Consider the following 22,214-nt stretch of genomic DNA (forward strand, 5'->3'; position numbering starts at 1 on the left):
TCAGGGGCTGAAACGCTGATCATTACAACACCAGTTGGAATCTTGGTGAATGTCAGGTGTAAAAGATTTCACAAGTGAGGGTTTACACATGATGCTAAACTGGTGGCTGTAAGATTCGTTTATTTGTTAGCTTCATTAGCTTTTTAACGTTTGGCTAAATGGGGATGCGCATTTTAATACTGTTCTTTTAAAACAAAGGGAACATTTTTCATCCATTAAAAAACAACACTTCATTGTACTGTATATTTCTATTTTAAATATCAAAATTATTGGGTTTAAATCATAAAAACTGAGGCTTCTAGCCTGGCAAGCCAGACTAAATGTGAATATTTAGTCTGGTCTCGGTCGTAGACATTTCCGAAGGGTGTGGGTAGGAACAACCCGTTGTCTTTCAAACTGTCTCTGTGCGTATAGGCCAACGCTCTGACCAATCAGCGCAACAGTGACTGTGACGTAGTCAGAGCGACAGAAAGCAGTGGGGGAGTAGCCTGGCAAGCCAGACTAAATGTGACAGCGAAACGTCCTTCTTGAAAAGGAATGAGCGGAGAGCCTCTTCCTGCTCATGTTTCAACGAAAACTCCAAGTCTAATTCTTCTAAAACTGATTCCAAAGCGGAGTCAAACGCGCGCTGTTCAATAGCCGTAGCCATCTTTCCTGTTGTGCTTTCTCCAGCGTCGTGCAGCTTTGTCGTCACTCCTGCAAAAGCCCGCCCAAAGAATCCAAACAAAAACCTTGCGTTGTGATTGGCGGGCACAATTTGATGCCCGGGGGTGTGTTGTTGATTTGGTCCGAGGCTAGACCCACTCGTAGGCAAAAATATTTTTGGCCGCTAGGCGGGTGGGTCTAGTTTACTAGGCTATGAGGCTTCTGATTCTTTACTGATTTGTGAAGTATCAAAACCTGACACTAAATCAGTTTTGGATAATTTTAATTTCAATTTATATCATTTTTTGGTCAAAGCTAATGTTTTTACGGTGTAGTGGAGTTTTTTTCTTTGGGAACCTCAATTTAATCAGATTTTATTCTCCAACATGCAAAACGTTCGTGAGGACAAAATGTGCAGAAATGTCCCAAATGTTAGTGTTTAATATGATAGGCTAAGCGTAAGATATTAAGATGAATATAAACTGATCCTCAGACGGAAACTCACTTATTCCAGAGCAGCAGCATGTAATTATCATCAACAATAATCTACAGCCCCGAATCAGAAACAGTTGGGGCAGTGTGTTGAAACTGAAATTCAAATTGAAAACAATGATTTGTAAATCATCTTTGACCCGTATTACACTCAGAACAATACAACAGCACAGTATTTGTCTTACCTCATTTATTTTATTGTTTGTTTCCAAAATAAATTATTTCTATGTTGATTCTTGCAACACATCTCAAAAAAAGTTGTGATGCTAAGTATTTCCCGCTTTATAATGTGTATAATGTTTATAATGTGTATAATGTTCCCGTTCCTTCTCCCGACACTTAAAAGCTGTTTATGGACTGAAGACTCCGAGTGATGAAGTGTCTCAGGTGTTATTTTTGTCCCGTTCTTCCTGTAAACAGGTCTGAAGGTGTGGAACAGTTCGGGGTCGTCACTGTCATATTTATCATTTCTAAATTCTCCACACATTCTCTATTGGGGACAGAGGGGACACGCCCTCTTCTTCCACAGCCACGCCTTTGTAATGTGAGCAGAATGTGGTTTTGCGTTGTCTTGTTGAAATCTCCCTGGAAAAGACGTCGTCTTGAAGGCAGCAGATTTTGCTCCAAAATCTCAGTGTACTTTTCTGCATTAATGCTCCATCACAGAAGTGTAAGTTACCTTTGCCAAGGGCACTGACCCAACCCCATACCGTGACACACCCTGGCTTTTGGACTTATTCCTGCTAACAGTCTGGATGGTTCTTTTCATCTTTAGTCCGGAGCACATGGTGTCCATTTCTTCCAAAAAAGACCTGGAATACTGATTCGTCTGACCACAATAGACGTTCCCACTGTGTGATGGTCCATCCCAGACGCCTCCGAGCCCAGAGAAGTTGACGGCACTTCTGGGCACAGTTAACATAGGGCTTCCTTTTTGCACAGTAAAGTTTTAACTGGTGTTTGTGGATGTAACTCTGTATTGTAGTTTGATAAAAGTTTGCCAAAATAATCCCAAACCCATGTGGTTCTATCAGCTGTAGATAAATGACGGTTCTTGATGCAGTGAGGGATCGGAGATCGCGGGGGTTCAGATTAGGCTTGAGCCCTTTACACACTGAAATTCCTCCAGATTCCTTGAAACTGGAGCTCCTCGGATGTATGCTGTGAATGCTGGGGACAGTGATGGTGCTGGGGATAGAGGGGGTACTGGGAGTGCTGGGAATGGTGAGACAAACACGGGGGTTTCTTTTTTTGTCTTGTCGTCATCATTATTGTTCCCAGCACTTTTCAGAACACACTTCTATAAGCATGACTCGTGCTGTGTATCTCGGCGCAGTAATGGAAATGATAATTCCATGAGGTGGTGTAATGTGATGCTTGCTGCATTGTACTGCACTCATAAATTGATTAGTGTAATGTTCCTTTATTAGTTCAGTCGGTTCATATTTAATAAAAAAGTCCAAACAGCAGTTTTCAGGAAGTGTTTAGAAAAGAAGGCGAGACTGCAGTCTGCTCTGTATTTACTGCCTGATTGATTCGTCTGTCTTTCTGTTTCCTAATGAATGTTAATGTTTCACTCGCTTGGCTGACTCTGTGAAGTGGAAACTTTATTCATTTAGAAAGTTCCATTAAACGATGTAAACTGTTTAAGTAGACAGTGATGTAGTGCAGGGAAGTAAGCAGTGCTATATATAAACGCGTGTCATGTTTTCAGTGTTAATCTTTGTCGTGTAATAAAGACTGTGAGGGCAAAGTGAAGATAAATCTGCAAAACTATTCTCTTTAAATCCAGATGTAAAGCTCGATGGGAAACATTTTCTTCTAAAAAATTAGACTCTGTGTTTGGAGGAAAGAGAAAGAGCTAAACAAAACCTATGGATTATGGAAATGAAAGGTTAAAATCATGTAAGACATATTACTTGTGCAATGAACATGTTTGGATGGCATGGTGGTGCAGACAGTCGGGCAGACGGTGGTGCAGGGGGTAGCATTGCCTCTTCGCAGCTCTTGGGTGTGTGAATTTATCCTGATCTGTCCTGATGTTGCTGTCTGTGTGGAGTTTCAAATGTTCTTCCTGCATCTGTGTGGGTTCATCTGAGTTTGAGGTTTTCTTCCCCACCCTTAAAACATGCAGGTTGGTGGATTGTTGACTTGAAATTGTCTCTCGATTTGAATGAGTGTGCATTCCGGGTGTATTCCTGCGTTGTCCCCCTTGTTCCTGGGATAGACTCTGGATCCACCCTGACTCTGACCAGGATAAAGCCCTTACTGAAGATGAATGAATTAACTAATGAATAGATTAGATTTGTTTGACTTGTTTGTTTTGTTATTTTGGTGTGATTGGTGTTTGGTGGGCTGATATGGGTTTGGTTTTTTTCATAGTTATGTTTTTTTTTATCACTGTACTGGTAAGGATAATGTGGATGTTGATGATTTGCTTTGGTTTTGTTGGTTGACTTGTTTCACTGAAGCTCATTTGGGTTGAACAGGTCTGACACTGTTTGATTTGGTTGTGACTTGGCTGGTTGTTTGGTCTGAGTTTGGTTTGTTCTGTTTGGGATGACTTCTGTCATGTTTGAGCAGATTTGGTGAGTTTGGCCTTGTCTAGTCAAAAATACTTTCACAGAAAGAGGCAATGCGACTGAAGGAACAGCTGATGAACCCCAGGCCTTTAACCTGTACCCTGTTCTCTCCTTTACATTCCAATAGCTGATTTATAGAGCTGGCTCATGGACATATAAAGAGCCAGACCTACAATATCCTGAAAAGTGGACAAAAGATCTCAGATCAGATCTCTGTTACTCGTAGCAGTGTGGTCTGAACCTGAGACAAGGTCTAGTTTGGTTGTGGTGGTTTGGTTTTTGCTGGGTTTTCATTTTTATTTTGGGTTGGTTGATGTAAAATATCTGTTTGATTTTTATTTCTTAGTTATGTGTTTCTGAATATTTTTTTATTTCCTGCTAGCATTTTTTGAAGCTTTGAACAACTTGAATATCTTTTAAAACATGTTTTTGTTTTTATTTTGTGCATGGTACGGTGGTGTAGTGGTTAGCACTGTTGCCTCACAGCAAGAAGGTTCTGGGTTCGAGCCCAGTGGCTGATGGGGGCATTTCTGTGTGGATTTTGCATGTTCTCCCCGTGTCTGTGTGAGTTTACTCTGGGTGTTCCGGTTTCCCCCATAGTTTAAAGACGTGGTTAGGTTAACATGGGGTGGCCTTAGGTTGATGTGCCCTTGAGCAAGGCACCTAACCCCCAACTGCTCCCCGGGTGCTGTAGCATCGCTGCCCACTGCTCTGGGTATGTGTGTGTGCGCATTGCTTGCATGCATGTGTGTGTGTTCACTGCTTCAGATGGGTTAAATGCAGAGAGGAATTTCACAAGTGTACGCATGATGAATAAAGTTCTTCTTCTTCTTCTGCTTCTTCTTCTTGTTTTTATTGCAGTACCAGATTTTGGGATAGCGACGCTCCCACATGCTCTAGATGTAGTGGAGCAGAAGCTTTCTGAATCAGATCGTAAACGGAGACATGCTAAAAAAGATGACTACAGCATTGAGGTCCTCCTGGCTGTAGATGACTCTGTGGTGCGCTTTCATGGCAAAGAACATGTGCAGAACTATGTCCTCACACTCATGAACATAGTAAGTGGCCTTTCTCCTGTTTTCAGGGTTAAAACATACACACCTCAGATTCTGGTGATGTGAGCATTAGCTTTAATCATGATAAGCATCCAGGGTTCACAAAAAATGTCAAGGATATTTTTTAAGTCGTGAAAACTGTGTGAATGGTTGTGTGTTTTCATCATTTGATGTTCTGTTGACAACAAAGCAACACAAACTGTGTTTCGGTATGGAGATCGTGTCAGCTACTTGCTGAACTGGTCTACAGTGACATTATAGATACTAATCCAGAGTGTGCCTGTGTTTGGACCTCAAGTGTGAGTGCACAATAAAACCTGCCTCATCCCAATGCCAGGGGTTTTGTTGAGTTTTTCCAAAGTGACTAAATATTTGTAAATGTCTTTTAGTCTGTTCATTTCTGGTTCCAGCAGTTCCTGCCACCTTAATCCTCTTACGATAGAAAATCCTTCTTAAGTCAGATTTTACTTGTTTCAGTCTGTAACAGTTCCCGATTAGTGAATACAGTGGTCCGATTGAGTGACACTTACTGATCCAACACACACTACACCCTACACTGTTGACTTTACACCATACTCTTTATTTTTGCACCTTGCCAACCACATCTCACCACTCCTTTCTACTTCTTACACTTTATGTCCCATCATTTACCCCTAAATCCTATAAAGTACACCTTACCATTTTCCCTATACTCTTTATATCCCACACTCTACATCTTGTATTCAAACAACTATCCACTACTCTGCTAATCATAGCCCACTTCTCTTCCACCTCAAACCCTACAGTTTACACCCTATTCCCTATACTCCGCCCTTTATATGTAATGTTCTATAACATGCCCCCATATCATAAACTGTGACCTACCCTCTCTACACCCTCCCCCTAGACCCTGTCCCCACCTTCTATACCTTACATCCTACCACCCATACTCCATAACCCAACTTCTACACTAGGGGTGATTTGGTATGGTACCTGGCATGGTAGAATGGTAACAGTACTAGTTTGGCCCCAATGCAATAAAGAAAGAAACAAAAAAATGGATGACATTAATAGACTACCGAAGTTGCATTCTTTAAACACTGCATTAAATAAGTGAAAACATGGATTTCCTGCTACTGTTTGTCTGTCGGTGACAAGTGTACTGCCCATGTCCCATTACCCACTCTCTATGCTGTACCTTACATCCTACTACCTATACCCCATTACCCGCTCTCTATACCTTACATACTGCCACCTATACCCCATTACCCGCTCTCTGCACCTTACATCCTACTGCCTATACCCCATTACCCGCTCTCTGCACCTTACATCCTACTGCCTATACCCCATTACCCGCTCTCTGCACCTTACATACTGCCACCTATACCCCATTACCCGCTCTCTGCACCTTACATCCTACTGCCTATACCCCATTACCCGCTCTCTGCACCTTACATACTGCCACCTATACCCCATTACCCGCTCTCTGCACCTTACATACTGCCACCTATACCCCATTACCCGCTCTCTGCACCTTACATACTGCCACCTATACCCCATTACCCGCTCTCTGCACCTTACATCCTACTGCCTATACCCCATTACCCGCTCTCTGCACCTTACATACTGCCACCTATACCCCATTACCCGCTCTCTGCACCTTACATCCTACTGCCTATACCCCATTACCTGCTCTCTGCACCTTACATACTGCCACCTATACCCCATTACCCGCTCTCTGCACCTTACATCCTACTGCATATACCCCATAACCCACTCTCTACACCTTACATCCTACTGCCTATACCCCATTACCCGCTCTCTGCACCTTACATACTGCCACCTATACCCCATTACCCCCTCTCTACACCTTACATCCTACTGCATATACCCCATAACCCACTCTCTACACCTTACATCCTACTGCCTATACCCCATTACCCGCTCTCTGCACCTTACATACTGCCACCTACACCCCATTACCCCCTCTCTACACCTTACATCCTACTGCGTATACCCCGTTACCCACTCTCTACACCTTACATCCTACTACCTATACCCCATTACCCGCTCTCTACACCTTACATCCTACTGCCTATACCCCATTACCCGCTCTCTGCACCTTACATCCTACTGCCTATACCCCATTACCCGCTCTCTGCACCTTACATACTGCCACCTATACCCCATTACCCCCTCTCTACACCTTACATCCTACTGCCTATACCCCATTACCCGCTCTCTGCACCTTACATCCTACTGCGTATACCCCATAACCCACTCTCTACACCTTACATCCTACTGCCTATACCCCATTACCCACTCTCTGCACCTTACATACTGCCACCTATACCCCATTACCCCCTCTCTACACCTTACATCCTACTGCGTATACCCCATAACCCACTCTCTACACCTTACATCCTACTGCGTATACCCCATTACCCGCTCTCTACACCTTACATCCTACTGCCTATACCCCATTACCCGCTCTCTGCACCTTACATACTGCCACCTATACCCCATTACCCCCTCTCTACACCTTACATCTTACTGCGTATACCCCATTACCCGCTCTCTACACCTTACATCCTACTGCCTATACCCCATTACCCCCTCTCTACACCTTACATACTGCCTATACCCCATTACCCGCTCTCTACACCTTACATCCTACTGCCTATACCCCATTACCTGCTCTCTGCACCTTACATCCTACTGCCTATACCCCATTACCTGCTCTCTGCACCTTACATACTGCCACCTATACCCCATTACTCCCTCTCTACACCTTACATCCTACTGCGTATACCCCATAACCCACTCTCTACACCTTACATCCTACCACTCATACCCTACCCTCTAGACCCTCTCTTTACCTTGCATCATACCTGTATCTACTGTCTCCACCTTCTATCCTATAATCTACCATCTCTACTTTTATATTTCATCCTCGCCGACATCTTAATCATATCCATTGTCCTTGTAGCATATTTTATGACTTACAGCACTTTATATCCTTGGCCTTACAACCTAAAATGTACATTTTGCCCCCTGTGCACTACATTTTTCCCTCAACTCTGTGTACATCCTTAAATCCTACACCTTACACCGTATAACTTACTCTCTACTTCTTATGTACTTATGCAGTTGGATCTGAGTGCTTTGCAGAAGACTGTTTTTTTATTTTCTCCCTTATCAGACATTAACCCAGACTTTTGGACTCTGCTATAAATGAGGATGTAAATTCTGTCCTGTCCTGTTTATTTAAGAAAAGATACACAAACACAAACACACAGATACACTGCTGGGAGAGTGGAGCACTCGATATCAGTGTTGATGGACGCATCTGGTGGATGATGTGGTGTACAACCCCGATTCCAAAAAAGTTGGGACAAAGAACAAATTGTAAATAAAAACGGAATGCAACAATGTGGAAGTTTCAAAATTCCATATTTTATTCAGAATAGAACATAGATGACATATCAAATGTTTAAACTGAGAAAATGTATCATTTAAAGAGAAAAATTAGGTGATTTTAAATTTCATGACAACAACACATCTCAAAAAAGTTGGGACAAGGCCATGTTTCCCACTGTGAGACATCCCCTTTTCTCTTTACAACAGTCTGTAAACGTCTGGGGACTGAGGAGACAAGTTGCTCAAGTTAAGGGATAGGAATGTTAACCCATTCTTGTCTAATGGAGGATTCTAGTTGCTCAACTGTCTTAGGTCTTTTTTGTCGTATCTTCCGTTTTATGATGCGCCAAATGTTTTCTGTGGGTGAAAGATCTGGACTGCAGGCTGGCCAGTTCAGTACCCGGACCCTTCTTCTACGCAGCCATGATGCTGTAATTGATGCAGTATTTGGTTTGGCATTGTCATGCTGGAAAATGCAAGGTCTTCCCTGAAAGAGACGTCGTCTGGATGGGAGCATATGTTGCTCTAGAACCTGGATATACCTTTCAGCATTGATGGTGTCTTTCCAGATGTGTAAGCTGCCCATGCCACATGCACTAATGCAACCCCGTACCATCAGAGATGCAGGCTTCTGAACTGAGCGCCGATAACAACTCAGGTCGTCCTTCTCCTCTTTAGTCCGAATGGCACGGCGTCCCTGATTTCCATAAAGAACTTCAAATTTTGATTCGTCTGACCACAGAACAGTTTTCCACTTTGCCACAGTCCATTTTAAATGAGCCTTGGCCCAGAGAAGACGTCTGCGCTTCTGGATCATGTGTAGATACGGCTTCTTCTTTGAACTATAGAGTTTTAGCTGGCAACGGCGGATGGCACGGTGAATTGTGTTCACAGATAATGTTCTCTGGAAATATTCCTGAGCCCATTTTGTGATTTCCAATACAGAAGCATGCCTGTATGTGATGCAGTGCCATCTAAGGGCCCGAAGATCACGGGCACCCAGTATGGTTTTCCGGCCTTGACCCTTACGCACAGAGATTCTTCCAGATTCTCTGAATCTTTTGATGATCTTATGCACTGTAGATGATGATATGTTCAAACTCTTTGCAATTTTACACTGTCGAACTCCTTTCTGATATTGCTCCACTATTTGTCGGCGCAGAATTAGGGGGATTGGTGATCCTCTTCCCATCTTTACTTCTGAGAGCCGCTGCCACTCCAAGATGCTCTTTTTATACCCAGTCATGTTAATGACCTATTGCCAATTGACCTAATGAGTTGCAATTTGGTCCTCCAGCTGTTCCTTTTTTGTACGTTTAACTTTTCCAACCTCTTATTGCCCCTGTCCCAACTTTTTTGAGATGTGTTGCTGTCATGAAATTTCAAATGAGCTAATATTTGGCATGAAATTTCAAAATGTCTCACTTTCGACATTTGATATGTTGTCTATGTTCTATTGTGAATACAATATCAGTTTTTGAGATTTGTAAATTATTGCATTCTGTTTTTATTTACAATTTGTACTTTGTCCCAACTTTTTTGGAATCGGGGTTGTAGTTATGTGGTGATGAAACTCCCCAGGTGCGATGGTGAGCCTGTTGTAGAGTAAATTCCTCATCAGCACTTCACAATCAGCATTGCTGTTTCATTTTCCTCCACGCGTCTGAGCCGCTGGGTAATAATAGTTACTGAAGGAGGACTTCCAACATCGCACCCTACTGAGAGGACTTGGGTTCAGAGGGAGAGAGAGAGGACATCTTTAGGATGGAGAGAGACAGGGAGATGAAGAGAAACATTTCCAACACACTTGTAGGACTGGACTGCAGTAAGTCTGAGAACTGTGTGAAGATTATTCATAATGAGGCATTCTGTCTCGGACACCATAGATGAACTGTTACACTGCAAAAAATTGAAAACTGAATTTACTTAATATGAGTGAAATTATCTTGCTGCGTGGACAGATATTTTTATTTGATAATCTAGAACTAGGTTTAATAATCTCAGCATTGGTGTCTTGTATTCTTCTAATAGGAAATGCTCGATCGTTTCAACTATTCAAGATATTTTCACTTGCTAAGACATCATTTTTTGCAGTGTAGAACTGTTTCAAAACATTTTTTGTTGTGTACTGTTTCATGACATGTCCTTGCGTGCGCGCTTGTGTGTGTGTGTGTGTGTGTGTGTGTGTCATTGCAAGGAATGGAAAAAATTTTGGTCTCTTTTAGAATCCAAAACACTTCACTCAATCCACAGCTGCATTCTGTCACAGAGTTATCTCACTTCCTGCCCATTTGTTTCGGGGCATTAGGGATCAAATCAACTCTGGTTTCTGTCTCTTTTCACCCATATAAAGTCGCCATTTAATTAACAGTCTCACATTTCTCTCTACGCTGTGTCTTGTTTCCAGCTGTGCTGAAATTTTGCTGACACCAGACTCTCGCATTTTTACCCAGTATACAGATACTGCTTCTCAGCTCTGCCAGTTTGACATGACGCAGCTCAGGAACTAAACTCATCTGCCTTTTTTTCTCTCTCCATCCTCCTGGTCCGCCACCCCCCACCCCACCCCCCACCCCCCCACCCCCCGGTCTGATGGAACGACAGCAGCTGCTATTTTATGTAAAAGATTTCTGACCCCTTTGTCCCTGAAAGCGATCAGAATAGATCATGCTTTCTCTCTCGCTCTGTCTCAGGTAGATGAAATATACCATGACGAGTCTCTGGGGATCAACATCAACATTGTTATCGTCCGTATGATTATGCTGGGATACCGTCAGGTAAGGTACACACCACGGTACAGTTGTTCGTCACAAGCAGGACTCCATCACTCTTTAGAATGAACCGTATTCAGAATCAGTGACTTCAGTTTAATAAAATTTACATCAATATTGGAGTGTTGCAGACGGAGATTTTTGATAACATCTAGACCAATGTCTTTCAACACAAATGCTTGCCTTTAAACCTGAAAAAAAGATCAGGTATAGAAATATGGACAGACAGAAGGAAGAAGGAAATGGTGATTTTTTTTTTTCTTTGTTGTCAATCTTGTAGTAGAGCCCTGCACTCGCGGGACTCGCGGGACCCGCCACAAAGCAGTGCGGCGCGGGACAAATTTTGAAAGCTCATTGCGGGCGCGGGTGGGACCGGAAGTGCACATATGCATGCGCGGGCGGGAGCACATATGCGGCGCGGGCGGGAGCGGTGATAAGCTGCAGTCCCGCCAACTAAAAACGTGTTTGAAATAAAATTTATAAATTATTAATTTATGTCTATCATATATAATTTGTGCTGGATATTTTATTTGGCATTAATAAAAACATTTTAAGATGCCTAAATTTGCAGAGAGAGTCAGATTGCCAGATTGAGTGAGGAATGGCATCTTAAATTTGCCATTGATCACCCTAACGGGAAATCCTTTGATCACTCTAATGACTCACAGTTCACACCCAGCTAGCAAGAGAGCAATGAGTGAAGTGATTTACTGCTTGCGTTAGTCAACAACTCTAATCAGAGAGACAGGTTACACAGTGACGGTAGGCTTGACTCAATGCTATCCCAGAAATCCTTCCTGTAATATGCAAATTTGGCTGTCCAATCAGAGGCGGACTTGTAGTAAGATATAACATAAAAGCAAGAGCCAAAAAAAGACTAATATGATGATATCTGAGTGAGAAGACAGCGTGTTGAAATGAATCTAATAGAAGTCTCGTATAATCAGCAGTATATTCCTGCATGAACAGTCCTGGGTATAATTCTAACATTAATCACTGTTTTAATTGAACAGAACGGCTTCCACACTCATTGTTCAGCGGCTCAGAGAATAGCACCTGATCCAGCACACACTGTTATTAATGAAGCCGTGAGGTACTACACGGAGGCGATGAAATCGTAATGTTTGTGCAGGATGGAGGAGATTTTTCTGGTTAATATATGTTTCCTCTGATGTCTTCCTTTTCAGAGGCTTTAAATGGATGATCTAATTAATTCATTATTATTATTAAATATTGATATTTTATATTTATGTATTTAATCTCATTCTCGAATAGTGTTCCACAGTGTGTGTGAGTGAATTTACAGCCAAAATAAATGCACCACATTTCAGCACCACATACTGTACTGTCACATCAAACTGTCAGACGGTGGCGCTGGACTAAACACTGCGCCTCACTCGAACTGATATCACGCAAGAAACGTGCTCAAGATCAGAATCGAGCGTCTCTGATGTAGATAAACTCCACCCCCCCCATGTGTGTTTAAGTGTTTAAGTCAGTAGTTATGCCTGAGGCCTGAATTAAACTGAATTAAACTGTCACTGAGTGCTGAACTCAACTCTGAGTACAGCACATGTATAATCACTGTTCCTGTGTGTGTGTGTGTGTGTGTGTGTGTGTGTGTGTGTGCAGTCTGTGAGCCTGATTGAGCGAGGGAACCCGTCTCGCAGTCTTGAGCAGGTGTGTCGCTGGGCCAACACGCAGCAGAGGTTGGATCCAAACCACGCCGAGCACCACGACCACGCCATCTTCCTCTCCAGGCAAGACTTTGGTCCTGCAGGTATGCAAGGTAGCGTATTCACTCGGTCGAGGCTTGTGCAGAGTGAGTGATCCTTTCTTCTTCACCTCCATAACGGTTGGCTTCAATACTCACACACAGGTAAGGGTGTTCAAACGGAGCTCAAGGGAGTGTGTGTGTGTGTGTGTGTGTGTGTGTGTGTGTGTGTGTGAGATCATGAGACTGTTTCACCCTAACTTTCTGTCCCTCTGAGTGTACAGCTGTAAGTCTCTCTACACTTCACCCCAGTGGTGATGGAGATGAAGCAGAGCCCTGAGTGATGCTAGAATGACCCCGTGACCTCCACCATTAACACCTCTATTAGTGTTTACTATTGTTAATCATTTAAAATGAGTCAGTTTCACTTTTTAAAACATGAAAATGAGTCTTTTTGTCTCATTGAAAAGTAAATGAGTCATTTAGACTTTTCTAAATTATTAAAATGAATCATTTAGACTTTGGCACTTTTATAATGAATCATTTTCACTTTTTGACTCATTCAAAATGAGTCCTTTTGATTTTTCAAAAATGTTTAAAGTGAAATTTTTTCAATTTTTTAAATGTTTCGTGATTCATTTTGATTTTTAAAACCTTTCAAGTGAGTCATTCTCTTTTTGAATCATTTGATGTGAATCATTTTAAATTTTAAAATATGAAAATGAGTCTTTTTGTCTCTTTGAAATGTGAATGAGTCATTTTTTTTTCTAAATGTTCAAAATGAATCATTTAGACTCTGACACTTATAATGAAACTTTTTCACTTTTTGACTCATTCAAAATGAGTCCTTTTGATTTTTCCAAAATGTTTAAATGAACGTTTTTCACTTTTTTAAATATTTAATGTAAATCATTTTTACTTTGAAACATTTCAAATGAGTCGTTCGCTTTTTGAATCATTTCATATAAATCATTTTGCTTTTAGAAACACTTAAAATGAGTCATTTTAATTTTTTTGAGCAGAATGTAAGGGTTAAACAGTCCCACTGTAACACACACACACACACACACACACACACACACTTTCCTCTGGGTTTTGGTGCCAACCTGTCAAGAATAGAGAAATTTCTAAATAAATTGTTCACTTTTACGTCGCTAATTCATCATGGAGAGTTTTTGGCATGTAGCAGAAAAAGAGAACGGTCTTTAGTGTCGATTCTAATCTGTAGTTTTTGAAGGCGTGTGTTGATCATCAGATGTGCGATATATCACAATATTCAACACACACAAGAAGTGTCTTGTGTGTGTTGAATATTAACATCATAACATCGTCACTTGCCAGTGTTTAAATCGGGATAGTCCATGTGTTTGTCCCGAATGTGATGCAACCTGATAATGAGCTGTGATGTAATAGCCACACCTCCCTAACGTACACACGTGTTTCCTTTAACTCTGGGATTTAGATTCATTTCTCTTTCTGCATTTGGAAAGTCAGATTCATACTTTCACATTTAGTGTCAAACTTCCATCTGCTACCTCATCAACCTCCTGCTCTATAATAACAATAATAATAATTAGAAGAAGAATAAATTTTGTTCCCATCAGAGATGAAGGTGATTTGAATATTTCATTCTGCATGTTTTTTCCCCGTATACGTGTGATGACAGGTTGAGGTCTCAGTACGCTCTGTGTGTGTGTGTGTGTGTGTGTGTGTGTGTGTGTGTGTGTGTGTGTGTGTGTGTGTGTGTGTTCCTGACTGACTGTTTGCTTCTTTGATGCTGATTATGGATTACAGGTTTTTTTATTTTATTTTCTGTGAGATTGAACACTGTTTTGCACCTTAGTTTTACTTATATGCTTCAAACGTTGCCATGGCGATGGAGTGTGTTGTGGCAAAAACATGTTCGTATCCCCGGGCCAGCGAACTAACATCACACCAGAGTGTGAAGCTGTCACTACAAGGCATGAGATTCAGCAGCCAAACACTGCCGCTTAGAGGCACACACACACACACACACACACACACACACACACACACACACACACACACACACACACACACAGAGGAAAATCAGACGAGTTTAGACCAAAACTTTATTGCGATTGAATTGTATATTTATACTGTATAATAAACTAACCCCATTCCCGGAAAAATCAGGATATTTTCCAACATGCAATAAAAACAAAAATCTGTGATGTGTTAATTCACATGAACCTTTATTTAACTGACAAAAGTACAAAGATTTAATAGTTTTATGACCAACTTAATTGCATTTTGTAAATATAAACAGAGTTAGAACTTGATTCCTGGAACACACTCAAAAAATGTTGGGACTGAGACAAAATAAGACTGAAAAGTTTATCAGATATTCAACTAACACCATTCTGGAAGATTCCACAATACGCAGGTTAACTGGTCACATGATTGGGTTTAAAAGGAGCAGCACCAAAGGCTCAGTCTGTGCAAGTAAGGATGGGCGTGGCTCACTGCTTTGTGCTGAAATTCATGAGAGAATTGTTTCTCAATTCAAAAAGAACATTTCTCAATGCAAGATTTTAGGTCTTTCAAAATCTACAGAACATAATATTGTGAAAAGATTCAGGGAATTCAGAGACATCTCAGTGTGTAAAGGGCGGGGTCAGAAACCACTGCTGAATGGGCGTGACCTTCAAGCCCTCAGGTGGCACTGTCTGAGAAACTGTCATGCTAATGTGACAAATACAGCCACATGGGCTCAGGAGGACTTCAGAAAACCATCATCACTGAACACAGTCCACCGCTGCATCCAGAAACGCAACCTGAAACTGTATTACACAAGGAGAAAGCCATTCATCAACTCTATACAGAAACACCGCCGATTTCTCTGGGCTGGAACTCATCTCAGATGGACCGAAAGACAGTGGAAACGTGTGCTGTGGTCAGATGAGTCACAGTTCAGCTCGTTTTCAGGAAAACCGGACGTCGAGTTCTCAGTGTCAAAGGTGAACACAACCATCCAGTTTGTTATCAGAGAAAGGTGTAAAAGCAGCATTTGTGATGGTATTGGGGGGGGAAATCAGTGTCCACAGCATGGGGGGGGGATGCATGTGTGTGAAGGTACCATTGATATATTGGGATATTCATCAAGACAGTATCTCTTCCCAGGAAGCCCATGCTTATTTGAGCAGGATAATGCCACGCCTCATTCTGCACAGGCTACGACAGTGTGGCTTCATAGACACAGAGTGCGTGTGCTTGACTGGCCTGCTGCCAGTCCAGATCTGTCTCCTATTGAGAGTGTACGACGCTTCATGAAGAGGAGAATCAGACAACGGAGACCACAGACTGTTGAGCAGCCGAAGTCTTGTATGGAGCAAAAATTCCAACCGCAAAACTGCAACAATTAGAATCCTCAGATCCCATACAATTAAAAAGTGTGATTAAAGGAAAGAGGATGGATCACAATGGTAATAATGCCTCTGTCCTAGCTTTTTTTTGACTGTGTTACAGGAATCAAATTTTAACTTCGTTTATATTTACAAAATACAATGAAGTTGGTCAGTGAAACTATTGAAAAACTTTTCTTTGTACTTTTGTCAGTTAAATAAATGTTCACATGAATTAACAAAATCAAAGATTCTTGTTTTTATTGCATTTTGGAAAATATCCCAACTTTTCTGGAAATGGGGTTCGTAGATCCATCCATTATCCGTAACCGCTTATCCTGTACAGGGTCGCAGGCGAGCTGGAGCCTATCCCAGCTGACTACGGGCGAAAGGCGGGGTACACCCTGGACAAGTCGCCAGGTCATCACAGGGCTGACACATAGACACAGACAACCATTCACACTCACATTCACACCTACGCTCAATTTAGAGTCACCAGTTAACCTAACCTGCATGTCTTTGGACTGTGGGGGAAACCGGAGAACCCGGAGGAAACCCACGCGGACACGGGGAGAACATGCAAACTCCGCACAGAAAGGCCCTCGCCGGCCACGGGGCTCGAACCCGACCTTCTTGCTGTGAGGTGACAGCGTTAACCACTACACCACTGTGCCGCCCCAGGTTTGTAGATAATTAAAACAATTTAATGAATAGAATATATAATAATGATATTTATAATTTATATTCCTGAAATGGTCTGTGATCACTTCCTCACGAGCTTTACGTCACTCTCAGACTCTGCAGTAAGTGTGAATAATGGCATCTACACGCACTTCTTCCTGTATGCAAAGTGGGTGGGGTTAATATTAGGGAACATTGACATCATCACATCATCCTGACCAATCATTATTCACAAGGCCCTCCCCCTGCTGATATCCAATGGACAGCTGGTATTTGCTCGCGAGCGTGACGCTGATTATTGTTCATAACCTCTCACTCTTCCTCAGAGCACCAGAGCAAAGCTAAATAATCCACCACATGGGAGCTAAATGAAAATCAGCGTTTCCTACAGCATGTGTTTATGCTAGCTCATGCTAAAGCGCTGCGAGTTGTATGTCTGTGTGTTAGAGTTTGTGAGACTTGTGCATTTTCTGCTTTTTGCCTGCATGCCAAAGACTGTCCAGTGGGTCGGGAGCATGGCAAACTCTCTACATTGGTTTTTTAAAAAGAGGATTGAATCAGAAAGCTAGCTACGCTCTGTCGCTGCACATTTCTTGATCGAGTGTCGTACATCGTTTGTGTTGTGTTGTGTTTGTGCTTGGCCGTGCGTGTGTGTGTGTGTGTGTGGCAGTAAGTCCCTGCAGGATGCTGTGTGTGACAGTGAGCTAGATCTTTAGCGCTGGAGAAATGTGGGCTAAGCGACTAAATGCTTGTGGCTTCTGCTAAAGCTCATTCTGCACATTGCACTGTTCGCTAACGGCGTGTGCTCTCTCTCTCTCACACACACACACACACACACACGCTGCACATCACCGACAGTAAAATTCAGCGAAGGCTTTTTCTTTTTCATATTCACAAAGAATAATCTCTGAAACCCTTCACTGTTTAGATGTCGCCTTCTCCAGACAGGTGGAGGTCAAATCCAACGATTCTATAAACAAGACTGCACCGTTTTCTCTCTCGGTGTTTCAGTCTGCGGTATGGTGTGATCTGATTGGCTGAAATCAGCAGGAAGAATAACACACAACACATCAGGACAAACCAGAAACACCATTTTGTTTTGTTTTTTCAGTGGTTTGCCAACACTGAGTCCATTTTACAAAAATGTGAATACAATGAACAGTATTCAGCGAATAGCATCATTTACGTCATTTTTGTTCGTTTCGGAAACCATAAAACACACACTACAGAGTCGGTTATACACAGTACAGTGTAAACAAACATGAAACTAAATTATGTAAATTGGAAAACAGCATCACTGACATCTGGGAATTGTGGAGATTATGTGACATCATCACTTAAGAAAACCCTCATTAATGTTTTCCCTCGTTATTACAACAGCGCAAATAAGTATACACGTTGGACAGATTGGAAATTTATAGTGGATAGAAGAGTAAAACTGAGTCGGGGTCAGGAGTGTGATCTTATGAGGTCACTACTGAACTATTTCCTGCTTCTTTAGCTGAACAGAGAGAACTTACATTAAAGTACTGCTCTTAACACAAAGAGTTTCGGTTCTAAAATCTGATTGGCCGAGCTGTTAGAAACCGGGACGTCTGATCACCAAACCCTATAGATCTGGAACGGTAAGAGATAGAGAACGATGCTTAGTGAGGAAAAGTTGTGGCCTGCCGCTCTGAACAAAATCTGATTGAAAAAATCATGAAAATTGTCAGAGTTATTGAAAAAAATAAAATGTTTCACTTTTTGGTGATCCAGATCAGCACCAAAAGTCATGGCAACGTGATTCAGCCCAGAGGGATTCTTCAGGTGAAATTTGGTGATGATTGGTTGAAAGCTGAGTGGAGAAATAGCATCCTAGAAAACGTTAGGATAATAATAATAATAATAATAATAAAGTAGAAAGATCCTGAGTGAGAGTAACAGTCTGTGGTTACACTTCAGTCATTTGTCTGCCCAAAGAATGAACTGATCTTCATCTGATACGTTGCTTAGCAACCAAAGCTTGCAGACTACATTGTGTCATGTATTGCTAATATTATTATTTATATTAGATTTAATACTATTATTTATTAAAGCAGTATAAAAGCAGTAAGCGTGCTACTCGAGGGTCACATGAGCTGGTAGCGTCTTCTACTTTGCTGTCACTTCAAGAACAAGTGGATGATGATGATGATAAAACATGTTTAGACAAATAGAGATTGACGCATCGCCCACTGAAAGTGTCTGTCTGTCTGTCAGGATGAAAATCAGCAGCTCAGGGATGAAAACTGTTTCCAACGCTCCACCCTGAAGGATGTTCGCTATTACTATTACGTTACAGGCGTTTAGCAGACGCTCTTATCCAGCGCGACATACAACACACCCAGAGCAGCCTGGGGAGCAGTTGGGGTTTCGGTGCCTTGCTCAAGGGCACTTCAGCCATTTCTGCTGGTCCAGGGAATTGAACCAGCAACCTTTTGGTCCCAAAGCTGATTCTGTAACCATATAACCAGTATAACGCAGATGTTTGGGAACGTGATATCAGCCCACAGGAAATGGATTTGACCTCATGACCCTGGTGTAACCCTGCCTCCGTCTGTGTCTTCTAGACTGTCTAGAAACTTCTAAGACATTACGTGTGCTCACTCATCACCTTTGCCCTTTGCCTCCTGTTGCCTAGGTTACGCCCCTGTGACAGGCATGTGCCACCCACTGAGGAGCTGCACGCTGAATCACGAAGACGGATTCTCATCAGCATTCGTTGTGGCTCATGAAACCGGACATGTGTGAGTCTTCATTTTACTTCTGTATTTATTTCTGAGTCTGAACTTAACGCACCTCTCGGTCCTGTCAGAACATCAGCTGCAAATCACAGGTTAACATTAACAAGCTTGTTATAATGCATTATCGTTTCTATAGTAACAGATCGCTCATAGGGACTTGTATAGTGGATGCTTCACTAATCATAAAAAGATTTTAAAAGTATGTAATCGTTGATGTGGTGAAGTTTTTTGTTTGGAGAAATGTGTTTGTGGAAGGAGTCTCCAGTGTCAGCACTGTGTAACAGTCAGAGGTGAAGCTGGAACTGTAAGTTTACGCTACTTTGTGGTTCCTCAGGTGCAAACAGTGACAAACGTGTCTTTGCGAGAGAGAATAAAGAGAGACACGTGAGAGAAAGACTGTTTATAGCTGCTATAATGTGAGTGAGAACAGGAACGGACTTGAGTCACCGATGTTCAGCAACATTAATTGTACCTATAAATGGATAAAAACTATGACGTGTTATTCTGTAAGTGTGAGCGGATTGTGAATTGCTGTTTAGAGCAGTGACAGTAACTCTGCTCCATCACACCACCCAGTCGTTGATTATTTTACTGTAACTGCATGTCTGGAAATGTTTTATTCCCCTATACTCCAGCACTAGTGTGTGTTCTCATGCTATTCTCCCTTTGGGACCTGAAGGATTTTCTGTTTCACCCCTTTTTCACCAACAGGGAATGGGTTCTGTTCTGGTTCACACACCAAATTTTGAACCGTTCTCAGCGTTTCGACCAAAAATAAATTGGTTCATAACCTGAAAAGTTGTTTCCCAGCTGGAACCAGAAGAAACCTGGGTTTTTTTTCCCCTGGTGTGCACCGTGATGACATCAATGGGCGTGTCATTAATTTGGAGAGTTTCTATACCACTACAAGATCCACCATCTTCATCTCTTCTCATTTCATTATCTCTAGCCGCTTTATCCTGTTCTACAGGGTCGCAGGCGAGCTGGATCCTATCCCAGCTGACTACGGGCGAAAGGCGGGGTACACCCTGGACAAGTCGCCAGGTCATCACAGGGCTGACACATAGACACAGACAACCATTCACACTCACATTCACACCTACGCTCAATTTAGAGTCACCAGTTAACCTAACCTGCATGTCTTTGGACTGTGGGGGAAACCGGAGCACCCGGAGGAAACCCACGCGGACACGGGGAGAACATGCAAACTCCACACAGAAAGGCCCTCGCCGGCCACGGGGCTCGAACCCGGACCTTCTTGCTGTGAGGCGACAGCGCTAACCACTACACCACCGTGCCGCCCATCCACCATCTTGTGATTACCATTTACTCCTGTTGTGCAACACCCTTCATTGATGGCGTGCCCTTGATTCCAGTGGTTCTGCTCAAAATGGGTGGAAACATGGGCTGGCTCGCTAGTTGACACCAAGGTTCAAACTGAACAGAACCGGTTCAAAACCCGGCCCCTGTTGGTCAAAAAGACATATTTGAGAAGTGATTCCAAGTATAACCACTATATGGAGCTAGAACCAACAACCATCTGAAGAACCCTAAAGGAACCACACGGTGTGTGTGTGTGTGTGTGTGTGTGTGTGTTAGGTTGGGTATGGAACATGATGGTCAGGGGAACCGGTGTGGAGATGAGACCAGTATGGGCAGCATCATGGCTCCTCTGGTTCAGGCAGCGTTTCACCGATACCACTGGTCCCGCTGCAGCAGACAGGAACTCAAACGCTACTTACAGTAAGAGTCTGATCTCACTTCCTCTCTGAGAGTCTGATCTCACTGACTGTGTCACCTATTGCCTGTAGACATCAGTCTAATATCTCTGTATATCAGTCGAATGTTTCTTCCGAGAAATTTGATTTCACTTCCTGCCCACGAGTCTGATCTCACTCCTGGTCAATCAGTCTGATCTCACCTACTGTCCATCGGTCTAATCTCTTTCTATCTACTATCAGCATGATCTCTCTATTTGCCTGTTAGTCTGCTTTCTCTTTCTATTGGGTTAATGTTTCTTCCTATAAGTCTGTGTTAGGACTAGGACTGTTTTGGCCTCTAGAGGCCGCTGTTATTTCCTTTTCATGTCGTGTTTATTTTGGCCTCTAGAGGCCGCCACTGTTCCTGTGTCTTGTGTTTGTGTTAATTGCCTAATTATCTTCACCTGTGTCCTTAATTAGTTTGTCTATTTATACCCCTGAGTTCAGTCCTCTTGTCACGGAGTCTTTGTGCTGTTATGTTTATCTCCAGTTTCCTTTGTACTGTGTTTTTTGATCTTCTTAGCTTTTGAATTTTTGCACTTTGCTTTTCTTTTGGATTATACTCTTTGGTTTTTTTTTTTGTCTTTTGTTTTGCCCTGTATATAGTGTATATAGTTTAAATAAACCTTTTGATTCTTTTTCTACTTCCGCCTCACGCCTCTGCATTTGAGTCATCCCCCTGGTGGCCTAGTGGGGGTTTGCTGGATTATCACACCAACGAACCAGGTTCGAATCCCAGCAAAACCCTAACAGAAAGACTCCGTCATGACCGACTCAGCAGAGGCTGCTTCAACTGTCTACCCGGCCAACCTTCAGGGAATTATGGCAGCTTTGACATGCTTCGGAGCGACCATGGACGCTCATGGACGTACGCTCACCAGCCAACGTGAGGCCCTCGCTCGCCACGAGGAACTGCTTCAGCAAATTGGGAAAACCCTGGCACAGCTGACATCTCTGCCTGCATCTCCTGCTCCTGATCCAGTTC

General features: G+C 42.5%; 1 protein-coding gene across 1 annotated transcript in view; it reads left to right on the forward strand.

The window, feature by feature from the left end:
- Positions 1-22,214, forward strand: part of LOC132897874 (A disintegrin and metalloproteinase with thrombospondin motifs 14) — a 93,504-nt gene that overhangs the window by 37,460 nt on the left and 33,830 nt on the right. The window contains exons 4-8 of the mRNA XM_060939127.1: positions 4,581-4,777; positions 10,867-10,950; positions 12,577-12,733; positions 19,367-19,472; positions 21,069-21,212. Coding sequence (XP_060795110.1) covers positions 4,581-4,777; positions 10,867-10,950; positions 12,577-12,733; positions 19,367-19,472; positions 21,069-21,212 — 688 coding nt within the window. The remainder of the gene's footprint in view (positions 1-4,580; positions 4,778-10,866; positions 10,951-12,576; positions 12,734-19,366; positions 19,473-21,068; positions 21,213-22,214) is intronic.

This window comes from Neoarius graeffei, chromosome 14 (genome assembly GCF_027579695.1).
Source record: "Neoarius graeffei isolate fNeoGra1 chromosome 14, fNeoGra1.pri, whole genome shotgun sequence".
Taxonomy (NCBI): Eukaryota; Metazoa; Chordata; class Actinopteri; order Siluriformes; family Ariidae; genus Neoarius; species Neoarius graeffei.